The 20,967-nt window shown below is 42.9% G+C and overlaps 1 protein-coding gene across 1 annotated transcript; it reads right to left on the bottom strand.

Moving 5' to 3' along the window:
• Positions 1-954: 954 nt before the first annotated feature.
• LOC133957279 (uncharacterized) lies at positions 955-13,358 on the bottom strand. The gene is made up of 13 exons (XM_062392778.1): positions 13,228-13,358; positions 10,797-11,002; positions 6,350-6,487; positions 6,070-6,208; positions 4,838-5,981; positions 3,967-4,108; positions 3,737-3,880; positions 3,586-3,644; positions 3,146-3,336; positions 2,640-3,040; positions 2,418-2,517; positions 1,823-2,015; positions 955-1,731 (listed from the first exon to the last, which is right to left on the bottom strand). Exons 1-13 carry the CDS (start codon positions 13,348-13,350, stop codon positions 1,595-1,597), a joined length of 3,117 nt encoding a protein of 1,038 aa, XP_062248762.1. The 5' UTR covers positions 13,351-13,358; the 3' UTR covers positions 955-1,594.
• Positions 13,359-20,967: the final 7,609 nt, after the last annotated feature.

The following is a 20,967-nucleotide window of genomic DNA, read 5'->3' as shown; positions in this document are numbered from 1 at the left end:
AAGTTGGTTTCTCTGTAGTAACAGCTCATGATACATCGATTACACGACCACTCCCTGCTTCTCTGTCTGCACAGGCAGCAGAGCTCACTGCTCTCATTGAAGCATGCAAATTGGCTAAAGGGAAAAGGGTAAATATCTACACTGATAGAAGATATGCATTTGATATAGTATATGATTTTTGCAAGATTTTTAAACACAGATAATTCCATACATCATCAGGCAAAACAATTGCACATCATGCTGTAGTGTCCCAGATGCTTGATGCTGTCCTTCTCCCCAAACAGGTTGCAGTATGTAAATGGGATGCTCACACTTATGATAATGAGCACATGATGGCCTTATACGATGAACTTGGTTAGACTCGCGAGGAATCGATTGCTTCTGTCTGGATCGCTTAGGTGACCAATACTGCTCGAGAGTGAGGTAATGACCTCTTATCCCATTTAGATATGGACACAGAAATACAGAGATAAATAAACGTGGAAATAAATTTAAGACATTTCTTCCTTTATTTCTGTAATTATTTCAATATTAATATATATATTTCTGCAATTATATATATCAATTATTTATGTATTCCTGCATTTAATTATTTATTTCTGAATTTATTTATGGATTTATTTTCCGGATTATGTCAGCTTTTATTGATTATTTTATTAATTTTATGTATGGATTCATTTATGTATTTATTTATACTTAAATCATTTTTCGTCCTCCATAATCTGCGGATTATGCTAATTACATAAATATCCCGCCATGCAACTCAAAGCATTCTCTAAGTCTTATTTGAATTTGAAAACAGAAGTTAGTATTCAGGTGAGACAACTTTATGACCTGTGCTTGATTTGACAGAAATTTCCATGACAGTAGTTTGACTGAAAGTCGTATTTGAGTGGAAAAGAACTCACAGGAAATTACTTTGATTAGTAATTGTTGTTTAATTTTAAGCCCAACACCAAAAAAATGATACAGTTCCAGTTTCCCAAAGGCGACAGTGACATAAACATATCTCTGCTTTACACTGGTGATAAAAAAAACTTGACATATGAGAATTTCCTATGAATTGATAATAATTAATTAATAATTTGGCAATGACTCTTATAAGGAGGTCACATGTTTGCAACTTGATATTTAATGTAGATATACAACTCAGAGCGACATCAACCACACTCAACCATCTGACACTTCCCTGAATGACTTTGCATTGACAAACACTTCAGTGTGTGAAACAGAGATTCAGTATATAAACCCTCATATGTATTCAGACAAATGAGAAATGTGTGTGTTAGAAAGTAAAAACACACATTTCAATCAGAATACTACTTTAAATCATATTGTATCACATCACAAATGGAACAGTTATAAAACCACATCAGATCCCACCTGTAAACACCACACACCTTTCAGATTTGTTCAATATAAAAGTTAAACCTTACAAAAAGCTGAAGACATTCACGAGGATGTTGATATGAAATCTGTCTGCTCACATTTGCACCTGATTAGAGACATAAACCCCCGACAAAAACCATGAAAGAAGACTTGGTACAGTCTGAAGTGATCAATATAAAACAGGTATTTCCCACACGTTGCTGATTTAACTCTCAAATGTTGGCAGAGGTTGGTATTTGACCTTTGACACTCTGGCTCTGTACATGACCACTCCGCAGATCATGCCGACGGCTGCAAGAACACATCCAGCGATGAACACCAGGTTCAGATTCAGGTTGGTCGCTGAAGAAAAGAGAAACACAATGTGAGTCGAGCTTTGTCCAAAATCAGGCTGGGATTCTGACGAGGCAGGTGTGCTCCAGGCGGGTCATACCTGTGGCTCTGACGCTCTCTGCCGATCTCCGTAAGCGCAATGGCCCCTGGGAAACGAAGTGACTGGCACTCTGGATGACAGCCTCTCTCTTGGAGCGTGAGGGGCTTGTCGACGTAGAGTTGATGCAACCTTTGGAACACCTGGTGTCCGAATTCCCTGCTTCACACATCATGACCGAGCAGCTGATGTACACCTGAACACAACAAGACACGCCCCCAATTTGTCAGCAGACGTACAGATGTAGAGTCAAACCTCTGCTCTACTTCATCCTCAGTAACTGTGTCAGGTTTTTAGAAACTGTATTTAGTTCGATCTTATTGGTTAATTCACCTTCTTGTTAGATACCTCCACTCTCACAGGAGCTTTTTAGCCTAGATCAGTACATAGAATGGAAATAGAGGGAAACAGCTAATCTGGCTCTGTCCATAGAAACAAGATCAACACTGAAGCATCTCTGCACCTGACTTAATGCTTTGTTTCCCTGAACTATAGGTACATGGGTAATATATATATATACTGTATATATATTGTATATATTAATTAATGTACACTGTCCCTTTTTAATAAACAGTAGAAGTTCTAATCCACAGCTGACCTGATTGTGCAGTCCGATGAACTTGAAGGCCTCCATGCTGAACTTGAATTCCTTCTGGGCAGCGGGGGAGTGGATCTGAAGAGTTGGATCCATTTGACACCTTTTCAAAGGAAGAAGAAAGGAAAAAACACGGTAAGAACAGTGCCCCTGCACTTAAATGCCACTGGGGGGAGCATAGGTGACAAAGAGACTCACACATCTGCCATGAGTGTGTTTTCATACCCATTTTCAAAGATGGAGTAGGTTGGGCGGTAGTTGGGGTTGTCGTAAGGTGCAGCTCGGCAGGACTCCACAAACAGCTGGGTGTTGTTGACCGAGGAGGTGGCCTCGATCTTCATGTAAATCCTGTTCCCAATGTCGTACTCTAGAGGATATGCTGCTGGATCCATCATGGTTTGGAACTGGTTGTCAGGGTAGAACTCAAACTGGTAGGTGAACGTGCCGAAGCCCTTCTCCCACACAGTTGTGTTAGTCCTGTGTGCCACGAAGCTCAATGACACGTTCCCTCGTTTTGGGTACTGGCAGTAGAACTGCACCTCCAGCTGGTGCTTCCTGGTGATCAGGTCTCTGGGGTTGTCCACCGTGGTGATTTCGTTCTTGAAGATGAGGTTCTCCTCATCTTCCTGCAGGACAGAGAGTTATGAATTCAGTCCTCATGCAGTAACCGACAAACAAGAAGCAGCACTGGTAACTGAGTGTGTAGTGAGATGACATGAGGCCCTCGCTACCTCGATCTGAGTGCCGCAGGCGTTGAGGGGGATGATGGCGATGATGTGAGTGCTGTTGGAGTGTCTCTGGAGGCTGCAGGCCGTGTTGGAGGGATCATTGAGCTGCATATGATCCTCATGGAGTCGAGGGAATGAGGCTTTCTCAACCGATACTGTCATTGAGGACTCGTTGCAGATCACATGGGATTTAACTGGAACAAAACAAGTACATTTTAAACCATGATTACTGATATTTAGTCTATATTTCTTATTGATGTATGTTAGATGTTAATTCTGCTATTATTTTGTTGTTGACAGGATAAGCATGACGACACCAGCCTTATTGTATGGTGTGTAGTTCAAGCCGGTGTTTTTCTCTGCTGGTCAAAAGTGCTTAATGAAGTTTTTAGTTGTGCTAAAACAAGATAGACTGTTGAGAGTGATGTATTCTGGTGACTCACCGATTTCACTTCTGGCTTCCACAATAACACACCTCATCTCGGACTGATAGACGGCAGCCCTGAAAAACATTTGTGAACATATGTGAGAAGTTAATCGATGGTTTCTTATGCACATGATCCTGACGACAGAGAACTGAAGTCCGAGACTCACATTTCGACTGCTTCAACAGCAAAGCAGATCACGAAATGTTGTCCGTGGTCATCTGGGAGCGGCGTCCACCTGAGGACAAACTCTCCCTGTGTGTTCTGGTGCTTTTTGATATTCACCGGCCCACTGACCATGATATTATTTATTCTGTATGAAAAGAGAACACAGTTATCTTGCTTGCTGAGATGTGTTGTTGCCACAAGGCCTCAGCGAACTCATTGGTTCTCACTTACGTTGCATTTGTGGCCTGCGCTTTGACTCTGATTTCCAATTCCTTGTTGACCTCTGCTTGGAAACGAGCTCCATTTGCAGGTGTTGGGTGCAGAAGCTTGGGCAGGAAAGCTCCCTCCTGACATGATGGAGCAGGGGGGTCCACTGGAATTGAACAAATGCGATAAGTATTGAACAACAATTAGCAAACTGCTACTGAGTCTTTTGTACATTGTAAACTCCAAATAAAGTCACAGCTACTACTAAATTGAATTTTTTTATTAAATGAAGAACATGTTTTAAAGCAAGAAATGCAGAGTTAAGGGAAATACAAGGATTTTGAAGAACAAAGAATTTCATAGTGAAGAAATTAAACTTCTCTCGAATAAAACAACAATGTATAAGTAAAAATAAATTACAAAAATAACAAAACAATGAAAACACGAAATGTGTGACAGCAATGTAACGATGAAAATCATGCAATGTGTTACAATGAGACTCTTTCTGCTGTATTTCCTCAGACAAGATGCTCCAGAACACGGAGCTCTTCTCTAAACCTGTGTTCCCTGAAGTCCAGACAGAATCTGGATCAGCTGAAGGCTTCTGCCAGAGGCTCTCAAAGTACATGCAGGGTTGGATGAGTCTAAATGATCCGCACAACACTGAGGAAGTGATAGAAGCAAAAAAGTATATTCTATCAAGTACAGGAAGCCACCGTCTCAGTATTTTGTGAACATGTCACACATTAGGGCGTTCTTAGAGGTCCAACACTTATAAAGACTTGTATCTCACTGAGCCCAGAGTAGCAGCTAAAGGACCTCTGCTTGGTGGGACTTGAAAATAAATGGCTCATTAAATATATTGTCATGTGTCAGGAAAAGTAAACATACTTACCAAGAACAGAGAATTGCAGAGGAAGTTTGCTGAGAGGAGTTGTGGTTGGGTATGAGGCTGTGGTTGGGTATGGAGTTGTGGTTGTGTATGGGGTTTTGGTTGTGGTTGTGGTTGTGTACGGGTATGGGTATGGTGTTGTGGTTGTGGCTGGGTGTCGGCTTGTGGTTGTGGTTGCGGCTGTGGTTGTGTATGGGGTTGTTGTTGGGTATGTTGTTGTGGTTATGGCTGGGTGTCGGCTTGTGGTTGTGGTTGCGGCTGTGGTTGTGTATGGGGTTGTTGTTGGGTATGGTGTTGTGGTTGTGGCTGGGTGTCGGCTTGTGGTTGTGGTTGCGGCTGTGGTTGTGTATGGGGTTCTTGTTGGGTATGGGGTTGTGGTTGTGTATGGGGTTGTGGTTGTGGTTGTGGTTGGGTACGGGTATGGGTATGGGGTTGTTGTTGGGTATGGGGCTCTGGATGGGTATGGTGTTGTTGTTGTGGTTGGGTATGGGTATGGGTATGGGGTTGTAGTTGGATATGGGGTTGTGGTTGTGGTTGGCTGTGGGCTTGTCGTTGGGTATGGGGCTGTGGATGGGTATGGTGTTGTTGTTGTGGTTGGGTACGGGTATGGGGTTGTTGTTGGATATGGGGTTGTGGTTGTGGTTGGCTGTGGGCTTGTCGTTGGGTATGGGGCTGTGGATGGGGTTGTTGTTGGGGTTGGGTACGGGTATGGGTATGGGGTTGTGGTTGGGTATGGGGTTGTGGTTGGGTATGGTGTGGTTGTTGTGGTTGGGTATGGGTATGGGTATGGGGTTGTAGTTGGATATGGGGTTGTGGTTGGGTATGTTGTTGTTGTGGTTGGGTGTGGGCTTGTGGTTGTGTATGGGGTTGTGGTTGGGTATGGGTATGGGCCTGTGGTTGGGTATGGGTATGGGCCTCTGGTTGAGTATGGGTATGGGGTTGTGGTTGGGTATGAGGTTGTGGTTGGGTATGTGCTCGGGTAATAGGCTCTCTTTCGTCTCCTCACGTTCATCGGAGTCCTGTAGGATCTGGATCCGTCTGCGTATTGCAGATTCATGTAGCCTTGTGGGAAATCCTCCACCATCAACTCAAGTCCAAAAGCATTGATGTTGGCTTGTGTGTAGTTGTAGTGCAATGTGCAAGATCCCTATCAATGTGAATATTTATTATTAACGGTAGGCAAAGCATCAATACATTAAAATACAAAGTATGGAGATTCACATTCCTCAGCTGACCTGATCTAAGAGGAAGCCTGGTGGCAGGTTGCACGAGTCGCATTCTGTCCCCCTGACGTTTCCATATCGACATTGAACTTTGTCCCCATCAGGATCAAAAGACGTGAGCTTGTATGTCCGAGGGCAGTTCTGAGGAACTCTTGAATGGACACGATAACAGGAGTTAGTGAAAATAACAAAAGATGGAATCATCAGTGTTTGAAACAAATTCAAATTCTCCAATGTTTGTGATAAAAGGGTGAAAGGTCGACAGGTTTCCAGGTATCTGCAGGAGACTTACCGGAGGATAGGTAGGATGCCGATTTCTGGTGATCTGTTTGGTTTCCTGGTGTCAGACCTCTTTCCCAGATCTACTTCAGTCAGTAGATGCCAGCTGCCAACATAATTGGCCGTTGCCACCCAACAGCAGCTACTTGCCCTGGTGTGTGTGGAGCAGATCGAGGTGTGTGAACATGACTGTTGTCAAGCAGGGTTGATAAATAAAAGAATGCTCCACAAAGTGACTCAGTGAATACATGTTAAGAGCAGAAAGGTGAAGCAGGTTTATTTATGAAGGACATTTCTTACACAGAAGAAGATTCAAGGTGCTGCACTGAGACATTTAAGGGGACATATTATGCCCATTTTACCACAGTTGATATGGTTCTTTGGGGTCTAAATGAAATGAATGTAAAAAATTTTGGTCAAAATACCACAAGGATCATTTAAAACAGCAGCTTTTTACCCTGTCTAAAGTAGCCCTCCTCAGATTGACATGTTTTGAGTGCCCCCCCCATCTCACCGCTTTTCAACACCAACATTAGTCAAATTATATTTGCATTATTTCTGCATTAGAACATTTCTTGTGACATGCATTAAAAACAGCTTGATTTTGTTAATTCTGTTTATTTCTGGCATTGTTACAACCCATATGTGAAGCTGCAAACAGGTTGTTATTGGATGTTAACAAAGATATGAAGAGAAATATCTCTGTATGAGACGCAGCTGCTCTCTCACTCTCTATTAGACAGTGATCCCTCACTTTGTTTTTCTCTCACCGCCCCCCCCCCCCCATTACACACACCGTGTGGATGTTATAAAGGATAGATATTTCTCATATGGTATCAGTTGTACTCTGTGTGTATAACACATGAGCTTTTCTTGTCACCCGCAAACACAAGCTGTAAACACACAGATGCACACACACAGTAGCACACACAAACACTCACACACACCCACAGCTGCATTGTAAGTGGCATCAGCGGCAGAGACAGGGTCCGCAACACCAGCACGTCCCCAGAGCTAACACCGGCACCTCCACTGAGCTAACACCGGGACGTCCCCGGAGCTAACACCGACACGTCCACCAGAAGCGAGCCGGTGCCATGGATCCAGCAGCCCGAGGACATCTCCCAGCGAGCCCGAGCTGGGGAGGGGGCTGTGGCTCGTGACTTACCCCGACCGCAGGCTCTGCTTCCTCTGCCTCTCAACCCGCTTTGTAACCTCCCATCCCTTCAAACTCCAACGAGGGACTAGACAGGGGTGTCCCCTTCGCCCCTTCTGTTTGCATTATCAATCGAGCCACTTGCAATGGCAATTAGACAAAACAGCAGTATAACAGGTATCAGAATTAGGGAATGTAGAGAATAAAATAGGACTATTTGCAGACAACATCATTTTATTCCTGACTAAGCTAAAGAGCTCTATTCCAAATCCCCATAGATTAATAAATACTTTTGGATCAATTTCAGGATATAAACTGAATGAATCCATGTCAAATATCCTCTTTCTTAAACAATCAGAGAGAAGTTGCCCCCCAATACAAACCACATTTATGAATTAGAGCTGTGAAAAATTATGCATTAACCGATATGATTAAATTACAGGATTAATTCTTTTTTTTTTAATGCATTTAATGCATGCGCAGAAGGACCTTCCAATAAACCCACAATTCCGCCCACTCTGCACTAGTCGCCGCTCTAATGCAGTCAGACGGCAGCTGCCATTCAAACAAATAAACAACATGGATAATTCTGATGAACCTGAGAACCTTCTGGACGGGAAGATCGTGTTCCAAAAAAACAAATATCGAACATTCAATAAAACCAAGGTGATATGTACACTCTGTGGGAAGACGTTATCATTTCACAGTAGTAATACCAGCCTAAAGTACCACCGCAACTCGAAGCAAGCGTTTGTTGGCGAGGGGTGTTCAAGTGCAGTGCGTCAAACCAGCTTCACTCGCAGGACACATTGGTCAAAAGAAGCGGCAGCTTTACTGTCAGAGAATGTGAACAAGTTAGTTTGCCTCACCAACGGGCTAAAGAACGACTAGCTAAGAGGACCGTGAGAGGCATTAGATTGTGTCATGGTGTGGTTAATGGTTGTTTGACAAAAGATAGAAAAATGTTCAACCATCCTATAAAAACATGGCTATGAAGCTCAAATAAATTCTGTTTGATTTAAAAAGAAAATAAAAAAGTTTTATTCAACCATACAATGGCTAAGAAGCCCGAATTCTGTTTAGGATGAAGATTATATTAAAGTTCCATATGGAATAGCAAAGAGAACTGCTAAAGAGCTGCTGAGTTGCAGAACCATTGTTTTGTTTATTTATGAATATAAAAAGAAAACATGTTAAATATATATATCCATCTTTTGTCATAACATTTTTGTTTTCACAAAAATATACCGAGGAAAACGGTAATGTGATTAATCATGATTAATCCATAGAAACCTGTGATTAATTTGATTAAATATTTTAATCTTTTCACAGCCCTATTAAGAATACATCTAGTTTTACTTATTGGGGATCAAAATTACTCATTCAACAGAGGACCTTGTATCCACTAACTATAGCCTTATAAACAGATGGACAGCCATGCCAATTTCAACTATTGGCAGGATTAATATCCTCAAAATGAATGCCCTACCCAAATTTCTTTACTTATTCCAATGCATACCACTTCCACCACCAACAAACTTCCTCCCAAATATGCCGAAAGTCTTCAGAAATTTAATATGGAGTAACAGACGAGCAAGATTACGCCTCTCTCTACTATATCTGCCATATGAGAGGGGAGGGTTGAAACTCCCCAACTTCAAATGGTACTACTGGGCATGCCAGCTTTGGACAACCTCCTTCTGGTTCAGATCCAGTTCATCCCTCTCATGGGTGGCCATAGAAAGATAAACTTCAGCCAACCTACCTCTTCATATGTATCTATACTCAGATAAACCGGATAAACTAAAGAAATTGAGGGTATTGTTGAGACACCCTCAAATACTTCAGAGGTGACTCTTCCTATGTGCCCAAGAATGTACATTATTGGACTCATACCAAAAGACATTAATCTCAGTAGAGCTAACAGAAAGATGGTTACCCTATGCCTACTACAAGCCAAACGGACTATTGCAAAATGTTCTGTACATAGGCCGACCACCAAAGGCTGGCTAGAAGACATTGTACAAGTTATAGCCATGGAAAAAACAACATATTTACTGAAAAAAATTAAGAGAACCCAATAAACACATTTTGAAAAAAAAAACAACTAAACAGGTAACTGAGGCCGGTAACTAAAGCAGGTATCTAGAGCAGGTAACTGAGGCCAGTAACCAAAGCAGGTAACTAAACAGGTAACTGAGGCCGGTAACTAAAGCAGGTATCTAGAGCAGGTAAACTGTGGCCAGTAACTAAAGCAGGTAACTAAACAGGTAACTGAGGCCGGTAACTAAAGCAGGTATCTAGAGCAGGTAACTGAGGCCAGTAACTAAAGCAGGTATCTAGAGCAGGTAACTGAGGCCAGTAACCAAAGCAGGTAACTAAACAGGTAACTAAAGCAGGTACCTGAGGCCGGTAACTAAAGCAGGTAACTAAACAGGTAACTGAGGCCGGTAACTAAAGCAGGTATCTAGAGCAGGTAACTGAGGCCAGTAACCAAAGCAGGTAACTAAAGCAGGTAACTAAACAGTTAACTAAAGCAGGTAACTGATGCCGGTAACTTAAGCAGGTAACTAAAGCAGGTATCTAGAGCAGGTAACTGAGGCCAGTAACCAAAGCAGGTAACTAAACAGGTAACAAAAGCAGGTAACTGAGGCCGGTAACTAAAGCAGGTAACTAAAGCTATGGACAGAGCTTTTCTTCCTAAGATCATCAGGCAGTTCCTTCTTTCCTCAAACTATATTTGTCCATGTTGAACAGAAAATTCTTTGCTATCGTATCTTATTGTGAAGGAGAGGCGTAGCCAGCCTTCCAGTGCACATGGTCCTGTGTGTGGTTGGTGTTTGTGACAGATACAATTTGAATGTGGTTCCACCACCTTTCTGCAGAATGACAGTCTGTTAATCCTTGTTCAGACTTTAGCCAGCTGCTCCCCAGAGGTCCCACAGAATTATTAGGATTATCATTACTATCATTATTATTGTCTCTCTTATTATAATTGTGTCTGTTATCTATTTTGGAACCTTTCCATTAAGAGATTTTAAGATTAGCACTAAAGCTTTAGAGTCTATCCTGTAGCTCACTTACAGCCTGTGTAGGGTTTCAGAACAGGGTGGATGTGAGTTGTTGTAGTTTGAAATGTATTCTCTGAGTTGCATCGCCCTGATTTCATAAACAGATAAACAGTTCAACGGACAGTAACAACCAGCAAGTCCATCGCAGTCCTCGATTTTACTGGAAATAAAACCAGTTTTAACTTAGTCTCACTAAGCAACAAGTGAAAGTTAGTAGTTTTAAATAGACTCACCTCATCTGAAAAGGTTTGTCACTGAGAACATTAGTCGTGAAAACTGTTTCAGTCTCACAAGAGTCTCCGTAGTATTGTGATATGTTGGTCTGCCTGTCAACCATACCCGACGGACTGCTATAGACAATGCCACAGTTGCTCCCATAGCAGTTCCACCAGTAGATGTGCCCACACCACCTGGAGGTTGATCTGCTGCGAAGGTCCACCTGCAGGGAGAGATCACACTGAACACTGTGCTTCCAGGTGGTTGCTCTGCTCTAACTGAGGAGGTGATTATTGTTTGCAGAACGCAGCCGCTCACCAAGCGAAGGGCCACATTTCTCCAACTCTGGACTCCCTTAACTTAAATTGAGGACTTTAAGATTCCTTACTTAACTTTTAAAGCTCAGCATGGTCTTTTCCCAGGTTAAATAACAGAGCTTCTACCTGCCTTGCTCTGAGACTCAATCTAACATTTTACAATCAACACCTGCCAGTAGTACCTAAGTGCAGGCTTTTAAGTGCGGCTGGCCATTAAATAATGCCAGTAACTAAGGCCAGTAACTAAAGCCAGTAACTAAGTCCAGTAACTTAAGCCAGTAACTAAGTCCAGTAACTAAGTCCAGTAACTAAGTCCAGTAACTAAAGCCAGTAACTAAGTCCAGTAACTAAGTCCAGTAACTAAAGCCAGTAACTATAGCCAGTATTTAAAGCCAGTAACTAAAGCCAGTAACTAAAGCCAGTAACTAAGGCCAGTAACTAAGTCCAGTAACTAATGCCAGTAACTAAAGCCAGTAACTAAGGCCAGTAACTAAGTCCAGTAACTAAGTCCAGTAACTAATGCCAGTAACTAAAGCCAGTAACTAAGGCCAGTAACTAAGTCCAGTAACTTAGGCCAGTAACTAAGGCCAGTAACTAAAGCCAGTAACTAAAGCCAGTAACTAAGGCCAGTAACTAAGTCCTGTAACTAAAGCCAGTAACTAAAGCCAGTAACTAAGGCCAGTAACTAAGTCCAGTAACTAATGCCAGTAACTAAAGCCACTAACTAAGGACAGTAACTAAGTCCAGTAACTTAGGCCAGTAACTAAAGCCAGTAACGAAGTCCAGTAACTAAGGCCAGTAACTAAAGCCAGTAACTAAGGCCAGTAACTAAGTCCAGTAACTAAAGCCAGTAACTAAAGCCAGTAACTAAGGCCAGTAACTAAGTCCAGTAACTAATGCCAGTAACTAAAGCCAGTAACTAAGGACAGAAACTAAGTCCAGTAACTTAGGCCAGTAACTTAGGCCAGTAACTAATGCCAGTAACTAAAGCCAGTAACTAAGGCCAGTAACTAAGTCCAGTAACTTAGGCCAGTAACTTAGGCCAGTAACTAATGGCAGTAACTAAAGCCAGTAACTAAGGACAGTAACTAAGTCCAGTAACTTAGGCCAGTAACTTAGGCCAGTAACTAATGCCAGTAACTAAAGCCAGTAACTAAGGCCAGTAACTAAGTCCAGTAACTTAGGCCAGTAACTTAGGCCAGTAACTTAGGCCAGTAACTAATGCCAGTAACTAAAGCCAGTAACTAAGTCCAGTAACTAAGGCCAGTAACTAAAGCCAGTAACTAACCGTGACCAAGTTTAATTTATTTCGTCTTATTATTGTTTTATTTCCATAGTTTTTGTTAAGCACATTGTAACCTTGTCTAGATAAGTGCTAAACAATTATAATTATTATTGTTGTTATTGTAACTTTGTATTGTTCAAAGCTAATTAGGGGCAAGAATCTGAAGTTTAACAGTATCCAAATCTTTAAGAATTTCATATGTAAATGTATAAAATTACTATTATTATTCAATCAATATGTTTTTTTGTGGCCTTGATGTTTAACTAGAAAATCAAACCAAAGAAATAAAGCTCCAATAAACAAAAGACAACAGTAATAATGAAGAAGTGCAACGCCGGGCTCACACCGGACATGGAAGCGACCTCTAAGCGTGGAGTAAGCGCAGCGCCAAGGCGGCCTAGCGCTGTGAAGCGATCGTTTTGGCGTCGAGTCTATTTTTTCTGCTTGACATATCGTGACAGGAAACACACTGAAAAATTATTTTAAACGATATTGACGACATATTTTATAAGATATAAATTATCAAATATGCATACCATACTTTGTATTCACCTTCTGTTGTCTTGGAGTTTTCATTTGACCACTTTTACCAATCACATTATTAAATGTCCACCTCTGCCCATCCACTACAGCCACATATATCATATAGGTAAAAAGAGAGATAGAGACTGAGCTGGGCTGTAATTGTGATCATGGAGCAGAACGGCAGGATGACCGGTGTGAACAGCCAAGCGCCAGCGCACTAGGGATTAGCGCTTACGCGTCCTGTGTGAACCCGGCGTAAGACATCATTCTATCATGGACAAGATTCACACATTGTCTCGATGTCATCTTTGCATCTCTCACCTTGTACGTTCCATCAGGGTTTTGTCCTCTGTAGGTGTAGGTCGCCATTCCCCCAAAGTGATGTGATGCAGAAGCCAGTGAGACCAGGAGCAGCTGAAGTAGGAGCATCGCTGTGGAAGCCATGATGCAGAGAACTGGTCTGTGTCCCGGGCGCCTCTCACATCCACCTGCAGCATCTTATATACTCTAAGCTGGAATTTGATAGAATGCACATTCGGGTTGAAAACAATGCAGCCCCTGCAAAACCGGTTTGAACTTAATAGCAAAGAAACCTCCTTCTGGGAAACGAGTTTCAATAATAGGTGTAAAAAAAAACAATTGTGTTACCTGATTGTTATTGAGCACATTAACACGAGTAACAAGCTCCAACAATAGTTTAGAATCGTCTGAGCAGAGGAACAAGAAAGTTTCCTAATTTCATATGAAGTTAAAGTTGTGACTGTCGGAACAGAGCTGCTGCTTCACACTTCTTATATGAATGAATTGACATTATAAGAAGTTAGTACATGGATGCAGGTGTATTCACAGAAACTAGTCCAGATAAGGTCACAGAACTTTACAGGAGTGAAGTTTCAGTTCGGTGTGTGGACCAACTCCTCTACAGTAAACTCATGTGTGGACTCATGCAAGGATAGAGCAACTGTATTTCTGTTGGGAAACCAAATATAATCCAGTGGTTCAGGTCTTTCAAAGCTTATTAAAACATTCAATAAACTTTATTGATTAAGCTTTATTGTCCATCCTGGGAGAAGCTTCCCTGACATGTGACGTCTTCTGAGGTCTCTACCTTCTCCTCCTGGTCTGAAGTTTTCTTGATGGTTTAACATTTATCTTGATGAAGGTGAAAGGCAGTTGATGGCTTTGTTCTGCCCAATGAGACAAATAGTGATTTGTGAATAGGGTCTATACAAATACAATTTGATTGACTGGCTCTTCTTAGTACGATTTGGTATGGTAGTGGTATTATCTGTTGTACAAGCCCTTTATTGGTCACGTCAGGGAACTGGTTGCCACCAGAATCATACGATCAGTGCAATGATAAAGAGTTATAGAGCGGTGCTGTCTGTCAGGATTCAGCAGCCGTCTGTACAAACTGGTATTCAATGTGCTGATTCATACAAACATTCATTATTCTGTCCTGAGAGCAGGAACTTGAGCACCTGTTGTTTTGCAATCGCACATTTTCCCCACATACGATTCATAAATGGTCCAGGCTCTGGTCATCTCACACCTAGATTACTGTAACTCCCTCCTGGCAGGTCTACCTGCTACTGCCATCCGACCTTTGCAGCTCATCCAGAATGCAGCAGCTCGACTGGTTTTTAACCTAAATTCACTCACACTACTCCTCTCCTCCGCTCCGTTCACTGGTTACCAGTGGCTGCTCGCATCCGGTTCAAAACACTAGTACTTGGTACCATGCTGTGAACGGATCCGGTCCAGTCTACATCCAGGACCTGGTCAAACGTTACACCCCACCCCGTTCACTCCAATCGGCTCGTTGCTCCCTCACTGCTCAACACTCATCAAAAACACGACTGTTTTCCGTCCTGGCTCCTAAATGGTGGAATGAGCTCCCCATCGACATCCGGACATCAGAAAGTCTACACATCTTTCGCCGAAAACTAAAAACATACCTCTTCAGACTTTACCTTGAATAAAAAAAAAACACTAACAACTTTTTGAAACTAACACTCTATTAGCACTTAAATGGCTCGTACTTATAGCACTTTGTAGTTTTGCTTTATTTGAAGAAATTGTATTTTCTTGATTCTTGTCGTCCTTGGTACGTACCCTCGGGTTTGAATGCACTTATTGTGAGTCGCTTTGGATAAAAGCGTCAGCTAAATGAAATGTAATGTAATGATGGTACTTTCAACCACTGCTACAAACTCTCAGGCCACAAACTCATAGACAAAAGTTAATCTTTATTTCCAGCGTTGGGTTGGAGTGAGTTGATGCATAATAGTCATCTTTGCTTTCTTTTTAAAGTGTTGAATATCAGTAATCTTCAGTTTCAGTTTACAAAGCTGTGCTTAACAAACACAGTGGGTGTGTACTTACAGTAAGTGTCTAGGACTTAGGAGGAAGTTCACGCTCAGAACATTCCACCGATAGTAATGACAAGGTATACTTAGACATTGAATGAATGCTTTTGTAAACCTGACATGTGATTGTTGAATGTAATTGGGGCGAGACCATCTGATGGCTCCGGTGACCTGAATATCTACGACACATCTGACAGAAACAGAGATGACTCCATCAATCATCTGTTTCATTCAGTCACGGGAAGCAGCTCGTGTTGGAGAGGAGACGGTTCAGCCGAGGTCGGAGCAGCCGATCGGCCCGGCTGCTAGTTGAGCCACGACACTTTGACACGGTCACTAAACAGAAGAGATTAATAAAAACATGACCACACATCAGCTGCAGGACTGCGCCACCTGTACACAAGCATGTGACTCATATCGTATAAATTATATAACCTTTCATAAAATTACATAACCATAATTATAATGCTTGTGTTTGTATAGCACTTATCTAAACAAACCTTGTTATTGTTCGTGCGGCCACCTGTCAAACCTTTCTAAGTGAGATCAACAGCACCTGTCATAACAGAGGAATCTGTGTGGCTGCCGACAGGTGGAGCCTGCCAGTCATGCATGTGATGCACATCACTCATGTGACACGCGTGTGAGTCGAAGCACAAAGGTCCCGGTTCACAGACACTTCTTCTACAATCCTGTTTCCTGCGACCGGCTCAAACAACAAAGACAAACAAAAGACGAAACATCATCCTGACCCGATCAGGGTTTGACTGACCCGAGAGTCACCACATGTCTTTGTGTGAGCGGCCTGCATCCGAGAGAGAAGCAGGGCAACAACATCATCTACAGACCACATGAGACTGACTGACTGATTCCTACAGACCAGATGAGACTGACTGATTCCTACAGACCAGATGTGACTGACTGATTCCTACAAACCAGATGAGACTGGCTGACTGATTACTACAGACCAGATGAGACTGACTGATTCCTACAGACCAGATGTGACTGACTGATTCCTACAAACCAGATGAGACTGGCTGACTGATTACTACAGACCAGATGAGACTGACTGATTCCTACAAACCAGATGAGACTGGCTGACTGATTCCTACAGACAAGATGAGACTGACTGACTGATTCCTACAGACCAGATGAGACTGACTGACTGATTACTACAGACCAGATGAGACTGACTGATTCCTGCAGACCAGATGTGACTGACTGACTGATTCCTACAAACCAGATGAGACTGGCTGACTGATTCCTACAGACAAGATGAGACTGACTGACTGATTCCTACAGACCAGATGAGACTGACTGACTGATTACTACAGACCAGATGTGACTGACTGATTCCTACAAACCAGATGAGACTGACTGACTGATTCCTACAGACAAGATGAGACTGACTGACTGATTCCTACAGACCAGATGAGACTGACTGACTGATTCCTACAGACCAGATGAGACTGACTGATTCCTGCAGACCAGATGTGACTGACTGATTCCTACAGACCAGATGAGACTGACTGATTCCTGCAGACCAGATGTGACTGACTGATTCCTACAGAACAGATGAGACTGACTGACTGATTCCTACAGACCAGATGAGACTGACTGACTGATTCCTACAGACCAGATGAGACTGTGTGACTGATTCCTACAGACCAGATGTGACTGACTGATTCCTACAGACCAGATGAGACTGTGTGACTGATTCCTACAGACCAGATGAGACTGACTGATTCCTACAAACCAGATGAGACTGTCTGACTGATTCCTACAGACAAGATGAGACTGACTGACTGATTCCTACAGACCAGATGAGACTGACTGACTGATTACTACAGACCAGATGTGACTGACTGATTCCTACAAACCAGATGAGACTGACTGACTGATTCCTACAGACCAGATGAGACTGACTGACTGATTCCTACAGACCAGATTAGAGTGATTCCTACAGACCAGATGAGAGTGACTGACTGATTCCTACAGACCAGATGAGAGTGACTGACTGATTCCTACAGACCAGATGAGAGTGACTGACTAATTCCTACAGACCAGATGAGACTTACTGACTGATTCCTACAGACCAGATGAGAGTGACTGACTGATTCCTACAGACCAGATGAGACCGACTGACTGATTACTACAGACCAGATGACACTGACTGACTGATTCCTACAGACCAGATGAGACTTACTGGCTGATTCCTACAGACCAGATGAGACTTACTTGCTGATTCCTACGGACCAGTTGAGACTTACTGGCTGATTACTACAGACCAGATGACACTGACTGACTGATTCCTACAGACCAGATGACACTGACTGACTGATTCCTACAGACCAGATGACACTGACTGACTGATTCCTACAGACCAGATGAGACTTACTGGCTGATTCCTACGGACCAGATGAGACTGACTGACTGATTACTACAGACCAGATGACACTGACTGACTGATTCCTACAGACCAGATGACACTGACTGACTGATTCCTACAGACCAGATGAGACTTACTGGCTGATTCCTACAGACCAGATGAGAGTGACTGACTGATTCCTACAGACCAGATGAGACTTACTGACTGATTCCTACAGACCAGATGAGAGTGACTGACTGATTCCTACAGACCAGATGAGACTGACTGACTGATTACTACAGACCAGATGACACTGACTGACTGATTCCTACAGACCAGATGAGACTTACTGGCTGATTCCTACAGACCAGATGAGACTTACTGGCTGATTCCTACGGACCAGTTGAGACTTACTGGCTGATTACTACAGACCAGATGACACTGACTGACTGATTCCTACAGACCAGATGACACTGACTGACTGATTCCTACAGACCAGATGACACTGACTGACTGATTCCTACAGACCAGATGAGACTTACTGGCTGATTCCTACGGACCAGATGAGACTGACTGACTGATTCCTACAGACCAGATGACACTGACTGACTGATTCCTACAGACCAGATGAGACTTACTGGCTGATTCCTACAGACCAGATGAGAGTGACTGACTGATTCCTACAGACCAGATGAGACTTACTGACTGATTCCTACAGACCAGATGAGAGTGACTGACTGATTCCTACAGACCAGATGAGACTGACTGACTGATTACTACAGACCAGATGACACTGACTGACTGATTCCTACAGACCAGATGAGACTTACTGGCTGATTCCTACAGACCAGATGAGACTTACTGGCTGATTCCTACGGACCAGTTGAGACTTACTGGCTGATTACTACAGACCAGATGACACTGACTGACTGATTCCTACAGACCAGATGACACTGACTGACTGATTCCTACAGACCAGATGACACTGACTGACTGATTCCTACAGACCAGATGAGACTTACTGGCTGATTCCTACGGACCAGATGAGACTGACTGACTGATTACTACAGACCAGATGACACTGACTGACTGATTCCTACAGACCAGATGACACTGACTGACTGATTCCTACAGACCAGATGAGACTTACTGGCTGATTCCTACAGACCAGATGAGAGTGACTGACTGATTCCTACAGACCAGATGAGACTTACTGACTGATTCCTACAGACCAGATGAGAGTGACTGACTGATTCCTACAGACCAGATGAGACTGACTGACTGATTACTACAGACCAGATGACACTGACTGACTGATTCCTACAGACCAGATGAGACTTACTGGCTGATTCCTACAGACCAGATGAGACTTACTGGCTGATTCCTACGGACCAGTTGAGACTTACTGGCTGATTACTACAGACCAGATGACACTGACTGACTGATTCCTACAGACCAGATGACACTGACTGACTGATTCCTACAGACCAGATGACACTGACTGACTGATTCCTACAGACCAGATGAGACTTACTGGCTGATTCCTACGGACCAGATGAGACTGACTGACTGATTACTACAGACCAGATGACACTGACTGACTGATTCCTACAGACCAGATGACACTGACTGACTGATTCCTACAGACCAGATGAGACTTACTGGCTGATTCCTACAGACCAGATGAGAGTGACTGACTGATTCCTACAGACCAGATGAGACTTACTGACTGATTCCTACAGACCAGATGAGAGTGACTGACTGATTCCTACAGACCAGATGAGACTGACTGACTGATTACTACAGACCAGATGACACTGACTGACTGATTCCTACAGACCAGATGAGACTTACTGGCTGATTCCTACAGACCAGATGAGACTTACTGGCTGATTCCTACGGACCAGATGAGACTGAAAAATTGTCAGGTCCCTCTGCAGCCTCGGAAGTGAGACTGTTTAAACCTGTTTAAATTCTGTCACTGGAGCTGCCAGTGAGGGATCATGAGAAGTTCCTGAGAATCCAGTGACCCTCCCATTAGCCCAGGCTCCGCCGGCATGGGATTGTAATGGTGTTCACTATTATCTAATCCGTTTAATAAACATGGGCAACGTTTGATTTGCCCATTCTGAGCCTCGCGAATAGGGAGCTTCCCTTGTGTTTATTTCTGAATAAACTTCTTTTCCTTCCACGGAAAGACTCTCCCATCCACGACCTGACTATTAACTTTGACAACTCTGTGTTAACCCCCACTCAGACGGCTAGGAACCTGGGTGTGACACTCGACAGCCAACTCTCCCTCACTGCCAACATTAATGCAACAACACGGTCCTGTAGATTCATGCTGTACAACATCAGGAGGACACGCCCCCTTCTCACTCAGAAGGTTGTGCAGGTTCTGGTCCAGGCTCTGGTCATCTCACGTCTAGATTACTGTAACTCGCTCCTGGCAGGTCTACCTGCTACTGCCATCCGACCTCTGCAGCTCATCCAGAATGCAGCAGCTCGACTGGTTTTTAACCTAAATTCACTCCCACTACTCCTCTCCTCCGCTCCCTTCACTGGTTACCAGTGGCTGCTCGCATCCTGTTCAAAACACTAGTACTTGCGTACCATGCTGTGAACGGATCCGGTCCAGTCTACATCCAGGACCTGGTCAACGTTACACCCCACCCCGTTCACTCCGCTCTGCTTCGGCCAATCAGCTCGTTGCTCCCTCACTGCTAAACACTCATCAAAAACACGACTGTTTTCCGTCCTGGCTCCTGATTGGTGGAATGAGCTCCCCATCGACATCCGGACATCAGAAAGTCTACACGTCTTCCGCCGAAAACTAAAAACATACCTCTTCCGACTTTACCTTGAATAAAAAAAAAAAAAAAAAAAAACACTAACAACTTTTTGAAACTAACACGTTAGTTGCACTTAAATGGCACTTACTTATAGCACTTTGTAGTTTTGCTTTATTTGAAGAAATTGTATTTTCTTGATTCTTGTCGTCCTTGGTATGTAACCTCGGGTTTGAATGCACTTATTGTGAGTCGCTTTGGATAAAAGCGTCAGCTAAATGAAATGTAATGTAATGTAATGTAACCAGTTGTGTGATTACTTAGATAGTTATGGTTTGTTGGAAACTTTCAGTCAGGATTTAGAATCATCACAGAACAGAAACATTAAATTAAAAGTTACAAACAAATATAGTATATTTGACTATGACATCTTTTGAACATTGTTATGAAGCATAATGACAATTTCATCTATGACGCCTTATGCTCAGACTTTTATTCAGCTAATGAGTTTCTCTAGCATAGGTGTAGATCATAA

This window comes from Platichthys flesus, chromosome 1 (genome assembly GCF_949316205.1).
Source record: "Platichthys flesus chromosome 1, fPlaFle2.1, whole genome shotgun sequence".
NCBI classification, from domain to species: domain Eukaryota; kingdom Metazoa; phylum Chordata; class Actinopteri; order Pleuronectiformes; family Pleuronectidae; genus Platichthys; species Platichthys flesus.
The sequence above is the reverse complement of the archived record's forward strand: the minus strand, read 5'-3'. Positions and strand labels throughout refer to the sequence as shown.